Source organism: Culex pipiens, chromosome 1 (assembly GCF_016801865.2).
Source record: "Culex pipiens pallens isolate TS chromosome 1, TS_CPP_V2, whole genome shotgun sequence".
NCBI lineage: Eukaryota > Metazoa > Arthropoda > Insecta > Diptera > Culicidae > Culex > Culex pipiens.
In genome coordinates this window covers 109,836,105-109,856,929 of record NC_068937.1, presented here as the reverse complement: position 1 = coordinate 109,856,929, position 20,825 = coordinate 109,836,105, and the positions used below count along the sequence as shown (strand labels likewise).

At 38.3% G+C, this 20,825-nt stretch overlaps 1 protein-coding gene across 1 annotated transcript in view; it reads right to left on the bottom strand.

The window, feature by feature from the left end:
- The window catches only part of LOC120429640 (alpha-mannosidase 2), a 118,081-nt gene that overhangs the window by 48,231 nt on the left and 49,025 nt on the right, over nucleotides 1–20,825 (bottom strand). The window contains exons 3-4 of the mRNA XM_052706218.1: nucleotides 19,879–19,908; nucleotides 734–1,333 (exon numbers count right to left, since the gene is read on the bottom strand). Coding sequence (XP_052562178.1) covers nucleotides 734–894 — 161 coding nt within the window. The 5' untranslated portion in view covers nucleotides 895–1,333; nucleotides 19,879–19,908. The remainder of the gene's footprint in view (nucleotides 1–733; nucleotides 1,334–19,878; nucleotides 19,909–20,825) is intronic.

The following is a 20,825-nucleotide window of genomic DNA, read 5'->3' as shown; positions in this document are numbered from 1 at the left end:
TCAACGGTTCTTCTATTGTTTCACATGAATTAGAATTTTTGTTCAAAATTTTAAATTTATAGAGTTTTTTTTTCATTCCAATTTTGGAAAAGAGCTTGTGAAATTTTTTAAAAATCCTAAATACCAGGTAGAACTGAAACATAAATTTTATCAATCAAAATTACGAATATTTAGAAGAAACCAAATGAGAAAATCTGCACTCGTTGACCTTGAAATTATACTGCTAAAATGACCGTATTTTCCCGTTGTATATGGTCGAATCAAACCCTCCCGTAAACCACGCAGATTTCCACTTTTTATATCTTCCCACACAATGTTATCCCTTCAAATGAGTGTGTTCTGCTCGTGTGTGTGAAAAAGTTCCCATGAAATTTTACGTTCTAGTTTAGAGGGATAGAGCAATAAAACTGCAAACACTTTCTCCTTCGCATTCACCAACACATGAAAAAACGCATTTCTTTGTTTTCTCCCCTGTGGCAAAGTACCTCAATAAATGTTCATGAGAGCACACCTGTGGAGGAGGGGTGGCGTCCCAGCAAACGTAATCTACCGGTTTAGGGTTGGTAGTGCTAAATGAGTTCTTATTTAGTGAAGGATCCTTTGGGGTGGCATCAAACTCGGTTATGTTGAAGCTGACTGCAGTCGTATTTAAAAGGTAAGGATTTTTACATTTGGAAAAAAAACCAAAGAAATAGTCTCAACAACAAAATTTGAACTTGTAACTTGTACCGACCTCTTCTGGTGCTGCATTGCCACTCCGGAACCGGAACCGGCCGTCGGCGTTGTCGAGGGTTGTCCCATCGAGATGTAGTACAGGCAGAGCAGAATAGTGACGAACGCCGACAGCAGCCCGATGCAGCGCGCCGAACCGCGGCGGAAAATTTTCACGGTCATTTTGCTAGCTCGCTACTTGCCCTCTGGAGGGTACTTATTCTTCTCTAGGTGGGTTGGCTTTACTTTTCCCACAAACAACCAAACACCCCACTAAGCTGCACACACACACACTCTCCTCCGGTAACCACTCTGGAGCCTAACCGTGCTGCCAGCAGTCACTCATTTATGGTGACTTTTTTTTTAATTTTTTCCCGTGATGTCACCAGAGCAACTGCAGAGGGCCCCTGGAGGCAATGAATTTTCGCGACTTTTTCCGGATCCTGTTGCTTCACTGCCGCTGTTCACAGCTTTGATGGCTCTTTGATGAGGGCACACTTTATTTCATTCGCCGGTTTTACCGCACTATGACATTTGTTTTCACTTTTTACTCACACCACCGCACTTTGCACAACTTTGTTGAGGGCTTTTCAGGCGATGATCACATTGTTGGAGTGTTGTTCTGTGTGGAGAGGAGAGAAAAAGTTTCAATTAGTTATTGTTTATAAAGATTTTTGAAGAAGATATTTTTTATGCTTGTTTAGATTTATCTCTGCCTCGGGGGTCCAGATGCTTGGTAATTGCACTAGAAATCTAATGCTCGTGAGTTTGAATCCCGATGTGGACAAGTTTTTAGTTGTAATAATAGATTTCATTGCTGTCGTGCTATCTTGTCACGTGTCAATTTTGGGACAATTTGAGTTAAGAGTGCCGTTTTTTGCAGCTCAAAATGCCCCACCTTTTGGACTTCACAGATCCTCAAAATTCGATTTAAATCCTGAGGTATACAATTAAAACCAAAAAAATTACATTGTTTTCATTTTTCATATGAAAGAAGTTTCAAGCTTGTGACACACCCTGAAAATTGTGTCAAAGAAAAGTGTGTCGTGGCTGTTAGGATATCTGGATATCAGGTCAGAACTCGTTTGACACTCGTACAAGCCCAACTACCGTAAACCTTTTGAACTCGGGACTCCGGCTACCAAATGAAACCAAACTTCGGGACACAAAATAGTAAACCAGACACAGCGTGTTTGTTATTGTTTATTCAAGGTTAAACATTAAAACGCATTTTTCTCGGAACGTCAAAAAGCGACGTGCGGCAAGATAGCATGACCAAAGTATGACTACGTCGGAATGCTTGATTTGCCTATCCGTAATCATTATAATTAGAGTGTTTGAGGCTTTCTCAGGCTATATTTTTACCACACGGATGGAAATCCTGTAACACTGTGTTGTTGAATTCGACAACATTGAAATGTTTCCAAAATCGTCAACATTTTACTCGATTTCGAAGCAAATGTTTTCAAAATCGATAACATTGTTGTTCAAAATCGAAAAAAATGTTGACGATTTTGGAAACATTACCATGTTTTCGAATTCAACAACACAGTGTTACCGGATTTGCTTACAGGATTTCTATCCGTACACACACACTAACAAGAATAGTTTCATCGATTCGATTCCGTTTGGAACTTCCATCAAAGCCCATCGAGGTGCGGTTCCAATACTTCAAAGTCGGCCAGACGCCGCCGCCGCGGCAACCCAAATTGCGTGAAACTGACAGCCCGAGCCGACGAGCACGTCAAGTGGATCGCTGTATGCTATTTCAATTCACGTGCTAATTCGAGCGCCTTAACCTCCCACCAATAAACCCCTTCAGGATAAGTACGATTCGGTGTGAGCGGAGGAAGGACTCTATCATGTTAACCCCATTTCATTGTCTACACTCTGGTGTAATAATAAGACGGCTGGAAGTTTGTTGAAAATATTTTTATAAATCAAAAGTCTTCAATTTTGAAATTAGTTTGGAAGGAGATTGGAACAGTTTCTTTAAAAATTATGTTTTCATGCAACTGAGTGTTCTTTCAAGGCTCCTGAGTGGCAACAGGCAAACCGTGGGGAAATGCCTATCGCTGGAAAATTGCTGGTTGAAATTGTTGAAGACCCTTCCTCCCGGCAGGGTGTTTCATGTGTCTGGCAAGAGTCATTCTCACGTCCGTTCGTGACGCGCCTCTCCCAGAGTCCTTTGGCAGTTTCGTTTAACCCGCCAACACTCGCCGTGCACATCACAATTCTCACCCCTTTCTGTCACAAGTCTCAAAGGGTGCGCGCTGTTGGCACGATTCAATTAAAATTTATAGAAAAATCAATTTGGAAAAAACGTGGCCTTTTCTCTGTTTATAAACACGCGTGCGTTGGCCACAGAGGAAATAATTGAGTAGGTTTATTCGAGGACCGTGTACGGATTTCAATTATTGTGAACCATATAGACAGGGTTGACGAGGGCGGTGATGTTGTCGAGTGAGTCGTGCCGCATGAAAGACATGTTCGTTTGGCAAAATGCATGCATTATGAATGATGAGATGAGCCTTCGGCAGGATATTAGAGGAGCCACCAGGAATTTACTTGTTAATGGTCTGATGAAATTGAACCTAATTAAAAATTAATGTGAGACTAGTCATGGTGATATGTTTTGATTGCTGGACTTGAAGTTTATGGTATAACGTGGAAATTATTGTAGGTGAAATAATTCTCTCTAGAAAATCATACAGGAATCATTCCATGTCAACTGACCTTCACGGATTTGAACCAAACTTGGAGGAAACGTTCGTCCAGCGATAGTTAACAGGAATCCCACACAGCTAAAAAAGTAGTAATCCAGCTGTGTGTAAAAGGCCTGGGTGTAAAATAAATATTGCATTATTGTATGCAATTTTATGTGATTTTACACTCTGAAGTATGTAGCCCATCAGTATGAGAAACCTACTTGACCAAAATGCAAGTTGTTTGGTGGCGATTTGACCATTCTGACCATTGTCGATAGAACTGTCAAACACACTGGCGTGGGCGAAATTGCATGCAAAATTATCTACAACCCCCTTCCCAGTTCTCAAAAGCATCGTGAAACCAAGCACGAAATCACGGAAATTTCCCACTCCGAATCCTCGCTCAGCCGGAAATCGCATTTCGAGATCGCATTATTAGCTCGGAAAATGGTGCGCTCTAATGTGGTTCCAGTGAAGTGTGTGTTTGTGGGAGGAGGCGAGGATGTATGTGTGTGTGTGTGCGGCGAACGACGATTTCAATCGTACCAAAGTCCTCGAATGGCGCGGAAGATTCTCACTTCCGGTCGCGGACGATCGGTCCGTGAATAGAAATCCGACGACGGGCTCAACCGGAGCTGATAATTTTCGCAATCGTGCGGAAAAGGGGTTTTCTCTGTGAACGTGAATGATGTGCACACATGCAAACAAAATTGGCGAGATACACACAAGAATCAAAGCTCTAATAGTCATACGAATAATGGACGCGAAATTTCGCTGAACAGATGCCTTCAAAATGATGACCATAAATAATGGTTTGTGGTATTGGAAGGCATCCAATTACCTGTGATTTATACCGATAACAGATATTAAAAAATAATAAATGGCTAACGGTTTGAGAACCTCGAAATTTGCATTTTGATTGCTGTAGACCAACTTATTAACCATTATAAAATTATTAAATTCCCTCATTTCTACCAATGAATCAATGATCACCACATTGTTTGGATGTGCTATTATGGAAACAAATAAAGCACCTACAACATTTAATTAAAATTGCACCTATCAAACCACGCAAATGTAAGCTGTAATCGTGGGCGCGTACGTAATTTCGCAGTGGTCCTTTTACCAGCCCACTGTCGACGGATTTTCCACATTTTATTCCGTGGATTGTTTTTGCGCGGTGGATCTTTTTATTTTTTAAACAAACATCAACCAACCGTCAGAACATCGATAAGCGGCAGCAATGTTGGGCGGTGGAACATCAATAAAATGAAGGGAGAGAAAAGAAAATGATGCCCGCGAAATGAATTGTGTTGTTTTACGGTTTTGGGATGGAATTTCCGTAAAAAGAGGGGGATGGGGGCAGACATGCATTGGCACTAAGAGCTCTTCTTAAAGGCACTCAGCTTGTTCTAGTTGGCATTTACGTTTAAAGTAATGTTATGCTTGTTGCCAGTTAAAAACGTCTTACATTTAGTATGAATAATGTGTAGAAAACATTGGTTCATTGGAAAACCCGACTTCAGGTATATTTTGATGTGACTGTTCTCATAAGCTCCTAAGAAGAACATCTTAAAAGCTCTTTGAGTGCACTTAGCTGTTCTTACCGTATATCTCACTTGGTTTATAATAAAGCCTCTCAGGGTCGTTGGGAGCTTTTAAGATTAGCGTAATTACTGTACTCTAAACACTGGTACAACATGCTGGGAATCATCTACGCAAAATGCCAAACAGGTTCTTTTAAAAGAGGAGTTAGAGCGGATGCACGTCTGGATGGGGAATGGAAATGTTTTCGTTTTGGCTGGCAGACGAGCAAAAATCTCTGAAATTTATCATAAAGTAAACAATCCAACGCTGGGAACTTCGCTGAACGGTGAATTGTTACTGGGGAGGGAGAGTATTTTCCTGGATTTAGTTACTTAATTAATGTTAATTGCATTTTCATGCCACATCATTTGAAATGGAGTGAATTTCTTGGAGGTATAATTTTAATATTCAAATGAAAAATTACTGCAATCGAGGAAAACTGAATTTAATGATCTTTTTTTTTTCAGCAATTTTAAAACAAATTCATTAGCTTTCATGAAGGTTATTTTTAAAATTTTCCAGTAAAGCCTTCCGATTTTTGTAATTAAATGCTGTTGGAATATACCCCGTAACTTAAGAACCTATGCAATGGTAACTTGTAAACACGATACCGTCATCAGGTGTACATCAAAAGTTATTTTACTCAATGTTCTCATATTTTTATTTAAGATTTGCCTTCACCATCATGTTTCTAAGAATGGTATATAGTTTAAAATTTTTGTAAGAAATATTTACTTAGTTTCAAATACAATATTAAACTGTCAACTTAAAAATGCAATACCTTACGAACTAAATGGCAAACACTAAAAAACTGGAGTGCACATCTTATATTTTCTTAGTAAAACTATGGTGAGGTTGATTGTGGATTAAAATTTGAAAACTTATAAGGTATTTCCCTGCAAGTTTTCACATTGGAAACACTTTTTTTTCAAAATGAAGAAATTGCCTACTAATCATCACCAAAAAAAAAACCGAAATAATTGTTTGTTAACGTGCTCATTTGAGTGCTGAAATGATCAATTTGTCGGCACTTGCATCGAAAAGTATTTCTTTTCGACACTGTTTTGGGGTTTTGAGTTGACCAAACACAATAACTCCAACCTAAAGTGAGAAAACGAACGTTTTACTGAAAAATCCTATGTAAATGTGTGTTTTTTTTTATTTCTATGAAATGCTGTATGCAAAATAAATGTTATTCTACAACTTGTTTTAGAATAGTAGTTGATGCAACAAGTTGAAACATTATGTTTTTTTTGCAATTCCGTTGTGAAACTAATTACGTTTGCGTTCATTCTCGCATGACGAAAATACCTACTTTTCTGTACTAAAATATTAAGAAATGAGAAGTAAAGTACTGAAATGGGAGCTGAAATAGTAGTTTATGCAACAAGTTGCAAAAAGAAGTTTTTTCAGCACGAGTCATACGTTTATCCAACGAGGTTTACCGAGTAGGATAAAAATACGACGAGTGCTGAAAAAATCAAGTTTAATTAATTGTTAAGTATAATCAAAGAAGTCCTTCCTGTATCATCGTTAATCGGGAGGCACTGCGTAAGTTTTTTGAAAACTTTTTCTTACTCTTGTTTGTGCATTTAATTAACAGTAATAATTGCTCTAAACCGAATTAAGACGTAACACACAGCTGAAATGAACACAAAAACTCTGTTAGGTTCATAATATGTACAAATTGTAATTTGAATATTCACAAATAAAACCGAATTGAATTGAATTGAATAATCGGGAGGCACGACGTCGTGTGATTTTTTTGTATTTAAATATGAAATGATGTTTAAGTGTTCAAAGTAAAATTACTGTGAAAAAGTCAATTTTATATCATCGTTGATAGAAAGGAACGCTGACGGTTTTAGTCCACTGAGTAATCGTGGTGCAATCTTACAAGTATTTAGTATTGAAATAACAGCTCGGGAGGCATCGGAAAGCCAATACCTTATCCTGCTAACCAAAAAAAAAAAAAATCCCGTGATGCTTGAAAGAGATGCTGTGGATTCAACGATCTCATGCGGTGTCAACAGGTATATAGCGAAAAGCTGTGTGCTTGATGAGTCTGCAACTTCAATTATCGGACTAACATTCCTCCCAGACTTCTTGGGAGGGCGCCGGTATTGACTAATAAAGAAGGGATCTTCAGAGGTTAAAGAGTGAACGGTGGTTGGCTTCCACTGATCATTTTTGGTTCATTGTTTAACTTCAGCTGATTTGTCAATAACGGAGTAGCACCTTATTGGAAGTCAACCATGCTCATGCTTATGCTCATGCTCAAGTTCCAAACAACTTGGAGTCCCATACCAATATTTTAGCTTGCAGATAACAGTGATTTTACAGACTTTGTACAAGGTCGCAATAATATAACCCAGTGGTTGTGTCGTTTATACTCTGATAAATGTTTGAGTAATTATAATATTTGCAACGAGTCGTGACCGAGTACGATACCCTTTATTGAGTTCATGCATGATGTCCAGATTTCAATCCTCCATATCCTCCAGCCAGTGTGTGATGTACTCAAGAGTGTGAGATGTACCTGCAGCAGCTAGTTGCCGTTAGTGTATTAAGTGAATGTACCAGAAGCACGCAAAGTGCCGATGAAAACGCGGTTTTAGCCACAGGAAGTAGCAATAAAAAAGATATGTTGATCCACCTATCAGGCGGTTTTCAAACGGATTCTGAATATGCTTTAAACAATCAAATTTATTATGATCCTGAACAACTTTTTAAAAAATTAAGGCATAAACAAAACAGTCCTTTTGAGTGCGATTCATGTGATAAAAAATCGCACAACACGCGACGAACCAACGAACCACCCAACACCAACTCAGAATGCTGGATCGTTCTGAAGCTCGACAAAAAAAAAGTCGCGAAAAAGATATAATAACCTTTCCTGTCCATTCCCTCCGTCACACCATTTACGCTGGTGCGCTTTGGTTTACATGTTTATTAGTGTTTTCATTCGATTGACAAATTGATAATTATTGAATCGCGGCGGGATCTGGTCTCCTCTGTTTGCCCCTTTTGCTTCATACTCGTTCTTCTTTTTTCTGTGCTGCCAGTTTGTGTTTGTGACTGCATTATCCCTTGGCCTGTCAATTTGTTATTTTTTTAGAAATCATTATTAAAATTTTTATTTTGTAACTTTAAAAGCGATAACGATCTACAGGACTTGGTGCGGTCTCTAATACAAGACTTCTACCTCGGCCTGAATGACGAGAGCTTGGAGCTTGGACCTCTTTTAACATCCAGGTCCCTTACACCTCGGGATTTGTACTGACGCTCTTTGGATTGTAATTTCATCCGCCGACCGAACGACTCCACCGAAGCAGACTGGTACTGTCTGTACCAACGCAAACACGTCCCAGTCACGAAATATTCTAACAGAGCTGGTTCTACCAGAATGCTAGAACCAGGCCCGTAGCCAGAGGGTGGGCTTCGGGCTGAAGCCCCCCCCCCCTCCCGAAATTTTTGGAAGACATATAAGCTAATTTACTATCCAGGTTACTATACTACAGAGCAGTTCTCTACGGAATCGGTCTTTTTTCTTTAATTTTATTTTTTGTATTTTTTAATCCGGCTGAAACTTTTTTGGTGCCTTCGGTATGCCCAAAGAAGCCATTTTGCATCATTAGTTTGTCCATATAATTTTCTATACAAATTTGGCAGCTGTCCATACAAAAATGATATGTGAAAATTCAAAAATCTGTATCTTTTGAAGGAATTTTTTGATCGATTTGGTGTCTTCGGCAAAGTTGTAGGTATGGATATGGACTACACTGAAAAAAAATGATACACGGTAAAAAAAATTGGTGATTTTTAATTTAACTTTTTGTCACTAAAATTTGATTTGCAAAAAAACACTATTTTTATTTTTATTTTTTTTTGATATGTTTTAGAAGACATAAAATGCCAAATTTTCTGAAATTTCCAGAATGGGCAAAAAATCTTCAACCGAGTTATGATTTTTTGAATCAATTCAGATTTTTTCAAAAAATCGAAATATTGGTCGCAAAAATTTTTCAACTTCATTTTTCGATGTAAAATCGAATTTGCAATCAAAAAGTACTTCAGTGAAATTTTGATAAAGTGCACCGTTTTAAAGTAATAACCATTTTTACGTAACTTTTTTGAAAATAGTCTCAGTTTTTCATTTTTTTAAATTAGTGCCCATGTTTGCCCACCTTTGAAAAAAATATATTTGAAAAGCTGAGAAAATTCTCTATATTTTGCTTTTTTGAACTTTGTTGATACGACCCATAGTTGCTGAGATATTGCCATGCAAACGTTAAAAAACAGGAAAATTCATGTTTTCTGAGTCTCACCCAAACAACCCATCATTTTCTAATGTCGATTTCTCAGCAACTATAAATCCGATTTTTCAATGTTAATACATGAAACATTCGTGAAATTTTCCGATCTTTTCGAACAAAATATTTTCAAAAATTTAAAATCAAGACTAACATTTCAAACGGGCCAAACATTCAATTTTACGCCCATTTAAAATGTTAGTCTTGATTTAAATTTAGAAAATATTTTTTTCGAAAAGATCGGAAAATTTCACGAATGTTTCATGTATTAACATTGAAAATCGGATTTAAAGTTGCTGAGAAATCGACAATAGAAAATGGCGGGTTTTTTGGGTGAGACTTAGAAAACATCAATTTTCCTGTTTTTAAACCTTTGCATGGCAATATCTCAGCAACTATGGGTCGTATCAACAAAGTTCAAAAATGCAAAATATAGAGAATTTTCTCAGCTTTTCAAAAATATTTTTTTCAAAGGTGGGCAAACATGGGCACTGATTTAAAAAAATGAAAAACTGAGACTATTTTTAAAAAAGTTACCTAAAAATGGTTATAACTTGAAAACGGTGCACTTTATCAAAAATTCACTGAAGTAATTTTTGATTGCAAATTCGATTTTACATCGAAAAATGAAGTTGAAAAATTTTTGCGACCAATATTTCGATTTTTTGAAAAATTCTGAATTGATTCAAAAAATCATAACTCGGTCAAAGATTTTTTGCCCATTCTGGAAATTTCTGAAAAGTTGGCATTTTATGTCCTCTAAAACATATAAAAAAAAAAAAAAATAAAAATAGTGTTTTTTTGCAAATCAAGTTTTAGTGACAAAAAGTTAAATTAAAAATCACCAAAAATTTTTTTACCGTGTATCATTTTTTTTCAGTGTAGTCCATATCCATACCTACAACTTTGCCCAAGACACCAAATCGATCAAAAAATTCCTTCAAAAGATACTGATTTTTGAAGTTTCTGATATCATTTTTGTATGGACAGCTGCCAAATTTGTATGGAAAATTATATGGACAAACTAATGATGCAAAATGGCTTCTTTGGGCATACCGAAGGCACCAAAAAAGTTTCAGCCGGATTAAAAAATACAAAAAAAAAACGAATGACCGAAATCTCAGAGAATTGCTCTACACTGAAAAAATATTATGTTTTAAGTTATGAGCAATGTAATTAGCTAATATCTGTCAGCCCATACATCCAATTGAAATGTGGTCAAAGACAAACTTATGGGAAATAGGACGAGCCTTCCGGTAAAAATATTTTCGAGACTGAAAAATCAAGTCCGTCACATAGAAATTGCCAAAAACCATCAAAAAACCTATTTTTCAACATTTTATTTTTAAAACCGCTGTAACTTCACAAGGATTGGACTTAGGACAATGGTCAATATGGAGACATTTATGTAAAATTGTCTGGAGAATCAACTCTCGTGTTCGGTTTTTGAAAATTTTGATGTTTTGAGCACTTTTGAAAAAAAAAACAGCTTCAGTTAATGATTTTTGTATTTTTTTAGGTGAGTTGCTCCATCCTGCATTTTTCGTGAGTCTTTTTGTAACATCTTAGACTATTTTCACAAAAATTTTGAACGAAAAAAAATCGTGGGCTCACCTTCAAATTTGACTTTTAAACTTAAAATCGAAAAATCTCATAACTGGCTCCATATACACAAAAATGGCATATATAATAGCCCGGGTCAAAAAAAATAAAATTGCTCAAATCAAAAAGTATATGAGATTGCCCGAAAGAGTACTCAAAATGGGGCCTCCAGCCCAAATTTCAGACCATTTGGTTGAAAATTGGCTTGCCTTGAGCAGGAACAAGTTTAAATGGGAATTAACCCGTAGAACTTGAGCAATTGGGTACATTGCCCTGTACAAGTCTGTCGTTGAAATTTAACGACTTTTGCATACCATGGGGTCCAAGGGGATGGTCTGGGAAACAATTCCTCTGAAGGGTGCAAGATGATCCGAGGCCTCTAATCTTGCCTAGAGGCAGATTCATTCCGGCGTCGCCGAAATTCTCATGGTCCCAGCAAAATGTACAGGGATAAATCAAAGCACACTAAAAAGGCTGCCTTGATCAGAGGACGCCACATGTCAATCAGCCACCGCGTGGCCGGAGGGTATCTGAAAATTGGAGTTTAAAATTATATTTGACGTTTATAAAGTATTTTTGCACAAATATCTGACTAAATAAAATGTTATAACATTGACAGAACCACTTTTAAAGCCAAAATTGGAGAAACATTCCTGCCACGCGGTGGCTGATTGACATGTGGCGTCCTCTGATCAAGGCAGCCTTTTTAGTGTGCTTTGATTTATCCCTGTACATTTTGCTGGGACCATGAGAATTTCGGCGACGCCGGAATGAATCTGCTTCTAGGCAAGATTAGAGGCCTCGGATCATCTTGCACCCTTCAGAGGAATTGTTTCCCAGACCATCCCCTTGGACCCCATGGTATGCAAAAGTCGTTAAATTTCAACGACAGACTTGTACAGGGCAATGTACCCAATTGCTCAAGTTCTACGGGTTAATTCCCATTTAAACTTGTTCCTGCTCAAGGCAAGCCAATTTTCAACCAAATGGTCTGAAATTTGGGCTGGAGGCCCCATTTTGAGTACTCTTTCGGGCAATCTCATATACTTTTTGATTTGAGCAATTTTATTTTTTTTGACCCGGGCTAATATATAAGCGTAGGATAACATGTCTACAAAGTTGACAAGATTGAAATCGGAGAGGGTCGGGTATAACCGATTCCCTATTTGACATGGAATTGCTCTAATTCGAAATTCCAGAAAATTGAAATGTTCGCTAATTCAAACGAGGATCTTATATCCAAAATTTACAATTTTATTCTTTCGCTGGAAATTCACTAAAATTAAATTCTGTCGATTGGAGCGTATTTGGGGAGCCAAAATCTATCATACCTTGACGAAACTGAAGCGTTTACAGACATCAACATCAAAAGTGTCGATTTGTGTTTTCAATTCAATGACAATTGCAGAACTGTGAGTAGGACCTAAAGACCAAGGGATAAAAAGCTTTTAGCCTTTGAACCAAATTGAAGCTTCCCCGTGCTAATGGCGGGCACGAATGATCTCGTCGATGGCCCGGCCCGACATCGCGCTTGGAATTGCATGCTGTCATGAAATAAACCGTGTAACAAGCTGCTGCTGCATCGTGCCGCAACAACTTCCCAGAAACCAATCAGGGATGTGGTGCCGTTGTTTTGCTGTTCCCGCTGATTGAACTGCTCAGGGGTTTGGAATTGGATTTTTTTCCAGGAGTTGTTTAGTTAACATTTTTTTATAACATTTATTTTATGAAAAAAAAACTTCAAAATTGGCTCACACAAATCACCTTAAATGTAATCAAACACAGAAACTCAACCGTGAAATATCTCGTTATTTACCGGAGTGGATCCATCCAATCATCTGCCATTGCGGAGTCCAACATCAACCGCAGAAATGCCTCCAAATCCAATTAAAAGTTTGTTTATAATCCAGCGGTACAATTCTCTGTGCGCGGCCGCAGCAACAAAAAAAAAAGCTCAAAACGATTACCCACTCGGGTTGGCTGGGTGACAAATTTTCCATCAAACGCTGCAGCCTCTCCCGAATGATGGTTCCTAAATATTCGTCACAGCGATTAATTAAGCAGAATTTACTCCCACCAGTATGTCCCTAATTACTGGATGACCTTTAGCTTCAAACAGGGCCTGCTCCAGTTGGTTGGCCGGTTTCCCCTTAAAAGGTTCAACTCCTGAATAGCATTAATTTTCGGCCCGTGTGGTGACGGTTTCACCGAACTGCGTTGCTGGGTGACAACGATTTGGGGAACAATTTCGGCAGTTCAACACGGATCCATCCGGGGTAATGAAAGTCCTTTTTGTCCCTCCATCCCACTCCGGATTCACTGTTCAACATCGCTAGTTTGAGTACGGCTTCTGTTTGAACGAACTTGGTCACAATTCAATCAGAGATGTCAGACGAGCGAGATTCCCCCGTACCTTGTATCCTCCTCCCCCCCCCACCCAAACCAGCCGAGGAGTACGCCGGGATAGACAGAATCCGGCATTGCTAATTAAATGAAGCGCTCGTGTCGGCTTCTGCATGTCGACATTCCATTAATTTTCATCCCCGCAACTTTTGTCTCATCGACGGGGTGGTAAAACGATGCTGGGAAGCAAATTTCTCGCGGGATGCGGAATATTTCGGTGTTTGGTTTTTTAATTATAATGAAAATGGAGAATCCAACGGAAATCATTTACATACATTTCAAGAGGAGGTGGTTCAGCGAAAAGCGTAATTAATGCTGTTTGTTCCTACGCATGAGGTGGTGTTTAATTTGCGTAAAAGTGTAAATTTACTTCACGAAATTCTTCAAAAAATGCAGAAATTCAATGTTGAACATAAAAAAAATAAATTTAATGAACTATTTTAACTTTGGTTTTACTGTCAAAAAACTATCACAGCAGCAAAATTTCAAGTGAAGTTTGGAGAAAAATCGTTGTTCAGCGAAGTTTTCCACTGGCACTAACAACAATGTGAATCGCTTAATGTACTGCATTATGGGGTTTGTATCCGCCATTAATTCGGCAATAACTCATTTTTGCCCGGAAGATTAGTGTCTCGTAAATCTTTCCGGTCCGGCTTTAATTGGAGTGGCCACTATATTGGGGTGGAAACGCCAAAATAAATAATCCATAAATTATGGCGATAACCCTTGTAATGTTAGATAGCGCTAGCTCACACGTACAGAACCATACCCTTTTCCACGTAGTCATCGTATGGACAGTATGTTGTTTTTTTTTCAAAGGATCTAAGCCATGTAGCTATCTTACTAGGTTACAAGCCCCAATCCATTGTTAAAAAAGTGTACTTTACGCATCACCTTTCCAGAAAAAAAAACAGTGATTGATGCTTCAAAAAGGTATTACCTCAAACTACAAACTGAGCGGTGAGATCAACTGCAGGCTGTTTAGTCTATTTCAAAGTTTGTGGTCCATTCGAGCATCTGTGGTTTAGCATCATTAGTCTCTTGTGTTTATACCGCACCGACACCAGATGTCACTGTTAGCTTAGTGAGAATTAGCTTGTTTGTTCAGTAAACTATGGTATGTTCATGACTTGGACCGAATTTTCACCAAAAATGACACCCAAAATGGACGACCTTCTCTTCGCCCAGAACGGCTTTAATTATCGAGATGGGTTTTAAATTGGTACATTTGCACGCTTCCCTCATCCCTGGTGGGGATCCCATTCCAAATTATTTGGCAAAAAACAGGCACTTTTTTGAGGGTACAAACCAAGGATGAGGTCTGGAGGTCATACATGCTGTATCACACACTTCAAACGGACCGCTGCTGCTCGGCTGCTTTTAGGACGGAGCTGGTTATGGTGGTTGCACCAGTCAGATAATTGACTTTTATTAGTCTGACAAAGTTGCCACCAATTAATGTGTGTCTGACTAAATGATATAGACGTGCCGCTTGATTGACAAAGTGTGCCGAATTGTTTGGAATTAGTAGTTTGAATTTGGGCTAATGAGTTGTGATATGACAATTTATCTTCCAGTAAATTTGGAATAAAATGACATCTGGAACGGTCTTACTGCTTGTTTTTTAATAGGTTCCGTCAACTGGGGTGAATTGGGACACATGGGGCGAATTGGGACAGCAGTTTTAACCATGTTAGAGCACAATATTTTGATTTTCTGGTTGGTTTCGGATAGAACACACTCAGACCAGCAAACTGTGTACATCCATTTCCAAATTTAAATCCTTTAAGTGCTCTTACTACTACTGTCCCTATTCAGACTGTAGTCCCAATTCGCCCCAGATGACGGTATTCGAAATACCTTAATGATTATTCATAAAGTTTGCAGATCAGGCAAACTTGTCATGAAATATCAATTCATATGCAAGATATATTGAAATTTTAGAGAATTTTTATGATCAATTTCCAGAAAATGTTGACCCACTTTTTTCCACAAATGCCACACCATAAGCAGTTTTGTCCTTCATCCTCGTTGTCACTTGCACATTTCGGTTGTCGCCTGTCGATATTCGTCAGACACAACGTTGCCAGATTATTTTTTCGGAAATCTGTATTTTCTTAAAAATAAATCTGTATTTTATCTGTATCATGTCAAATTCGAAGCCATAGAAGATTTTTTAGACTTTTCACAACAGGTTTAAGCTTTTTAATTATATTGAAGCATAATTCAATTACTAAATTGAAATTTTCAAATTAAATCATTTTTAAAAAATCTGTATATACAGATTTTTGTGATTTTTGGGATCAAAAAATCTGTATAATACAGATTTATCTGTATATCTGGCATGGCTGGTCAGACACAATATTGCAAAACCCATCTCAAACAATCGGCTCAAATAAACCGGAAACTGGAGGGGGAGCACGCTACGAACTGGGCCATCACTCACTCCAATTGACATTAACATTCACACATTCGCCGAATTCCACCCGCTGCTTGCTGCTTCCTCCCATTTGTCAATCCCACTAATACTGGCTCTCTTTCTCCCGTATTGATACAATTCTGGAGCAACATTTGAAAAGGGCGCATAAGCATTTTGATAGCTAGAACTATTTTGCAAATTCCGAGCCAACAGGTAACTATTTAACAAAACCCCCACCGTTAGAAGGTTGCTGGGAAGGCCAGCTATTGTTTAACACATCGAGTTTTGCGAAAAAGTTACCTGTTGTTTCGGAATTTGCAAAATAGTTCTAGCTGTCAAAATGCTTATCCGCCCTTTTCTCGTGTTGCTCCAGAATTGATCCCGGCTGATCTGATGCTGCTGGGGAGCCTCCGAAAATTAGTTAGATTATCGCGCGAAATGTGATTGCTTTGACTGTGGGCAAACAATCCAATTAATCAACGTTACCAATTCGTCCTGCTTGTATTGGTTATATGGGTGTGTGCGTGAAAGAGTTGTGTGTGTGTGAGGCGGATGAATACTTTTGAGGAAGATTAATTACCCCAAACGGTGTGGATGGAACCGGATTCTGGTGATTGGATGGACGTAGTGTGTTTGCAATATGTTTGCAGTAACCAATTTGTGAGTGAGTGTTTCACTGGCACTTCGCTGATGACTTGATGGTGGATGAGTGCAGAGCACGATGAACATTGAGGCTTTCAAAATGTAACGCATTGAAATCATCAACTGTGTAATTCTTAAAACTGTGAAAATTGGGTTTCAATTTAATGCTAAACAATTTGAGTTGAGCTAATTAATGCAATAGTCAATTATATACGACGTCAAAGGGGTTATATTAGGCTGAGAGGTGAATTTGGGTCAACATGTTTTTTTTAAATAGTTTAGCCAATACAGTCCAGACTCGATTATTCGAAGCCTTGATTATCCGAAGTTTCGATTATCCGAAGTTCAATTATCCGAAGGTTTGTATAAAACTTCGCATAATCGAACAACGAAAAAAAAGATTTCGATTCATCATCTGACCTATCGTTGGTTAGGTAATCCCCTTTCCAATGAGTCCAAAACATTGACGATCTGGCAACTCTGTCTCGATTTATGGCCACTTAAGTGATATTTATGAACTTTTTTGATGCCGGATCTCACTTAAATGCATGTAAACTATGTCCGGATTCATCATCTGACCCATCGTTGGTTAGGTAATCAAAAGATCTTTCCAATGAGTCCAAAACATTGAAGATCTGGCTTAAGTGGTATTTTTGTACGTTTTTTTTAAATTCCTAAGCTTTGTCCGGATCCATCATCCAACCCATCGTTGGTTAGGTAATGAGTCTCTCCCATGAGTCCAAAACATTGAAGATCTGTTGGTAAAAAGTGAGGAAGGCACCAACCACACAGGTGGATTAAGTTAGTTTTTTCATTGAAATGTTGTATTGTAATTTAAATTTTTATTCGTCCTGTAAGCACACATTATAATGTGTGTGTGTGTGTGCAACCAACCAAACGGGACCACGCGGTCGCTTCTTACAAATTGAGTTGTTTCCATGTATTTTTTAGATCTTTATTCTATACATGCAAATAACTCGCATAGGCATTTGGAAGGTGTTAGCTCTGCCGAGCTTCGGTGACCCATTTCTACGCTGGCTAGCCGAGCGCGAGGTACTTCAGCTTTATCGACAAGCCCCGCCCTGAAGAACGTTTGCACCAATCGGGTTCAAACGTTATTTAGAACTTCCGAACCCTTGTCAAATGGACAAGGACCCAGCGCGTATATAGTTGATAGTAACAGTATTCCTAATTCCAGTCATCGCTCACCAAGCTGTAATGGCGTAGTGGTCAGCATTTTTGCTTGCCAATCCAAAGGACGGGGGATCGAACCCCGACTCGAGCGACTTTGATTTTTCGTTCATGTTCAGAGTTTCAAGATTAATATTTCCTATACTTTCTCGTTGGGAGCAGATGGGAATCGAACCCAGGACCATTCGCTTAGAAAGCGAACACCGTAACCAGTCAGCCACGGCCGCTCCTCCCAATGTTTGGATCTACCATGATGCAAAAATGGTACAATCAAAGCAATAGCCCAAATAAACCATTAAGAATCCGCTATCCGCGTACATCTGTCCTCCCTGCAACAACTTTCCTTTAATCGTGGTTGACCACTTTTATTCCCATCCAGCCAACTAAAATCGAACCAGCATCGAAAGCCACACCAGGCAAACGATCCGCCGCTCTGTTCTCCAATTCTCCAAATACAAAATACAAACCCAATACGAAGCCTAGTTTCCGAGCAGAAATTCACTAAAAGTTTCTTTTAACATAACTTTTTTTTAAACAGGACTTGCGACGACAGATTTGTTGTTGTTTGTTTTGGTTGCGCCGGTTTCTCACAGATCATCCTGTAAGCACACATTATAATAAAGCAGAAATCACAAAATTTCATGTTACAGAAAATTTAATGAATCCACTAAAAAGCGGATCCTCCTGAAAGTTTGATGAAGATTAAGCCCAAAATTTTGCCATGCGCGAAGCAGACTGTCATCTTTCTTCTTTTGATTTACGAGTGCCACGATAACTCGAGATGGGATGGACCAAATCGGCTGAAATTTGAAGTGAAGACTCTCAAGACATAACCCGTGTGCATGACGAAGCCTAATTTTAAAATTTTGCTTTTTTAAAAATACAAAAATCAAAAACTGACGATTTTTTATATGAAAAACATGAAAATATTTTTATCTTTTTTAAAATATTTATTTTTTAAAGTCGGCCTTCGTCATGCACATGGAACCGGTTTAACGAGTCTGCACCAAAATGTTGAGCCGTTTTGGTCAAAGCAGTGTTGAGATATCGTGGCCCCCGTTTTTTTGAAACTGCTAACTTAAAATAGCTAAATCTCGGCAATGATACCACCAAATGTCCTGAATGTTGTTTTGTTGATAGATGAAAATGTATATTTTATTTCCCTGAAAACAGATTTAAAAAAAGTTTAAATGTCTGCTCATACCAACCTCTGACATATTTGCCGATTTACATGTATGTAACCCCTTAAGAGCCTTATTCGCCCACTTCAATGTTTGATCGCTTTTTTGGTGTTCACCCGAACAATCTTGAAATCAGTTATGCGGATTTGTGATTCCTCCCTTTCCATCATTCCCTTGAATAAGATGGCTTGATTGACCCTATCTTTGCATTTGAACATCATTTTTGTTTCAATTGACCTAATGTCCCCCCACTAAGGTGGAGTTAATCAATTTTTTCATCATATTTAGGGAAAATCTTGGTAATTATTTAAGAACAATCCTACGTTAAAAGTTTTTCGATATCATTCAAATTGTTTTTGTTATTAGAAATGACGATAGGTGTATCGTTTTTTTACCCATAGTCACCCCACTGATGGTTACAAAATCATTGTTAAAATTTTGTAAGGTTTGCTCAATTTTCTGAAGGAATAAATCTATCGGGATATTAATAAATCTCTTTGAAAGCGGGATAGTTTTGACTTTTGAGTTTCGATTGAAAACAAAACGAGACTTCACGCTAATGAGCTATTAAAAGAGGTGAGAAATATTGGTGCTGAAAACAAAAATGGACCTTCGTCGTCATCTGCCAGATGATAGGTGAACCATCAGAGAATCGCAAGCGGCAACAAATTTCAACGTTATCTGGCGCGTGTCCAAAGTAAATGACGCCACAACCTGGCCAATATGCTACGCCGCCGACGAGATTTCCCTGGGGGGTCATTCCCGTGCTACGTCACACTGGATCAAGTGAGTTTGTTTGTACATTCTACGACATTTAGGGAAGACCCCCCCCGCAAGGGGCAAGCAGTGACGGTGCGCCCGCCCCGTGATGAATTAGCGATATTTATCATTGTGAAAATGCTGTTTCTATTTCCGTTGGTCCCTTTGCAACTTGGGCCCAGTGGTAGAAGAAGCAGCAGAGGGACAGTCCGTGAAGAGATAATTACAATTGCAGTGACGTCAATGTTCTAGATGCTGGTCTATCTTCTTCATCGGCCACGCAGGTTCTATTTTTGCGTTCGCGAGCATCCGCAAATAAGCGTTGTTTGCACTTTTGGTGTTTATTTAGGGCACACACTTACCTTTTGAATGCGCTTGACGAACGTTCGCATCTGGAAATAGAAAAGACAACGAAATTAGCAGACTGTTGAATTATGGAATTTGCACTACGAATGAGGATGCTGCTGCTGCAGTTAATTTTTTGTGCATTTCTAAAGCTTCAAGTTTGCAGTTTGTAAATAATGTCTCTTGCAAGAAAATTTATTTTTATTGCTATCCTCGGCAAGAATAGCTGAGGGTTAGGATTATACAAGTTGAAAATAGTCAGAAAACAGTCAGTTGCCTTTGAACCGGAATTCCAATTTAACCTAAAGGTATTGCTATTCGGGTTCGCAACGACTGATTATTTTAAATCTTTCTGGTTTTGGCGAGCGGACTCGTCGAAAAAGAAAAACAGATTTTTTCTACTTAACCGACGTTTCGGCCTTTAATTTTGGCCACAAATTTTTCTTTTTTGACAAGACTGCTAGCCAAAACCAGAAAGGTATTGCTATCCTTAACCAATAAGGATCTTGGGTATCCTCTGCAGTGTTTTATGTAAATTTGAGGAAATATTGAGACAAAAGTTTATTTGCTAAAACACATATAAAAACATCAGACTTTCTTATATTGTTTTGCGATTGATCAAAAATGAAAACGTAACCGACTCTGAATCAAATAAAAAATAAAAAATGCATTGTAGTCTAATTGTTTCAAGTAAAACATAAAACTTGTAGTAGTAAAAAATTTGTTTGTATCAAAGGGCCCAAAATACTTGCAAAACTATGTCACTTTGAAAGCCTGCTATTGAAAAATTATCTGAATTGGAAACATTTTCAACGTTTACATGGAATAAGCTACAAATCTAGCCATAACAAGCAAATTAAAAGTTATTTGTTTCCAGTGCTTATTTGAGAAGGTTGAAAATAGGAACACCTACCCTATTTGGAAATCTTAATTAATTTTATCAATAAAAGTGATGGTTGTGTCG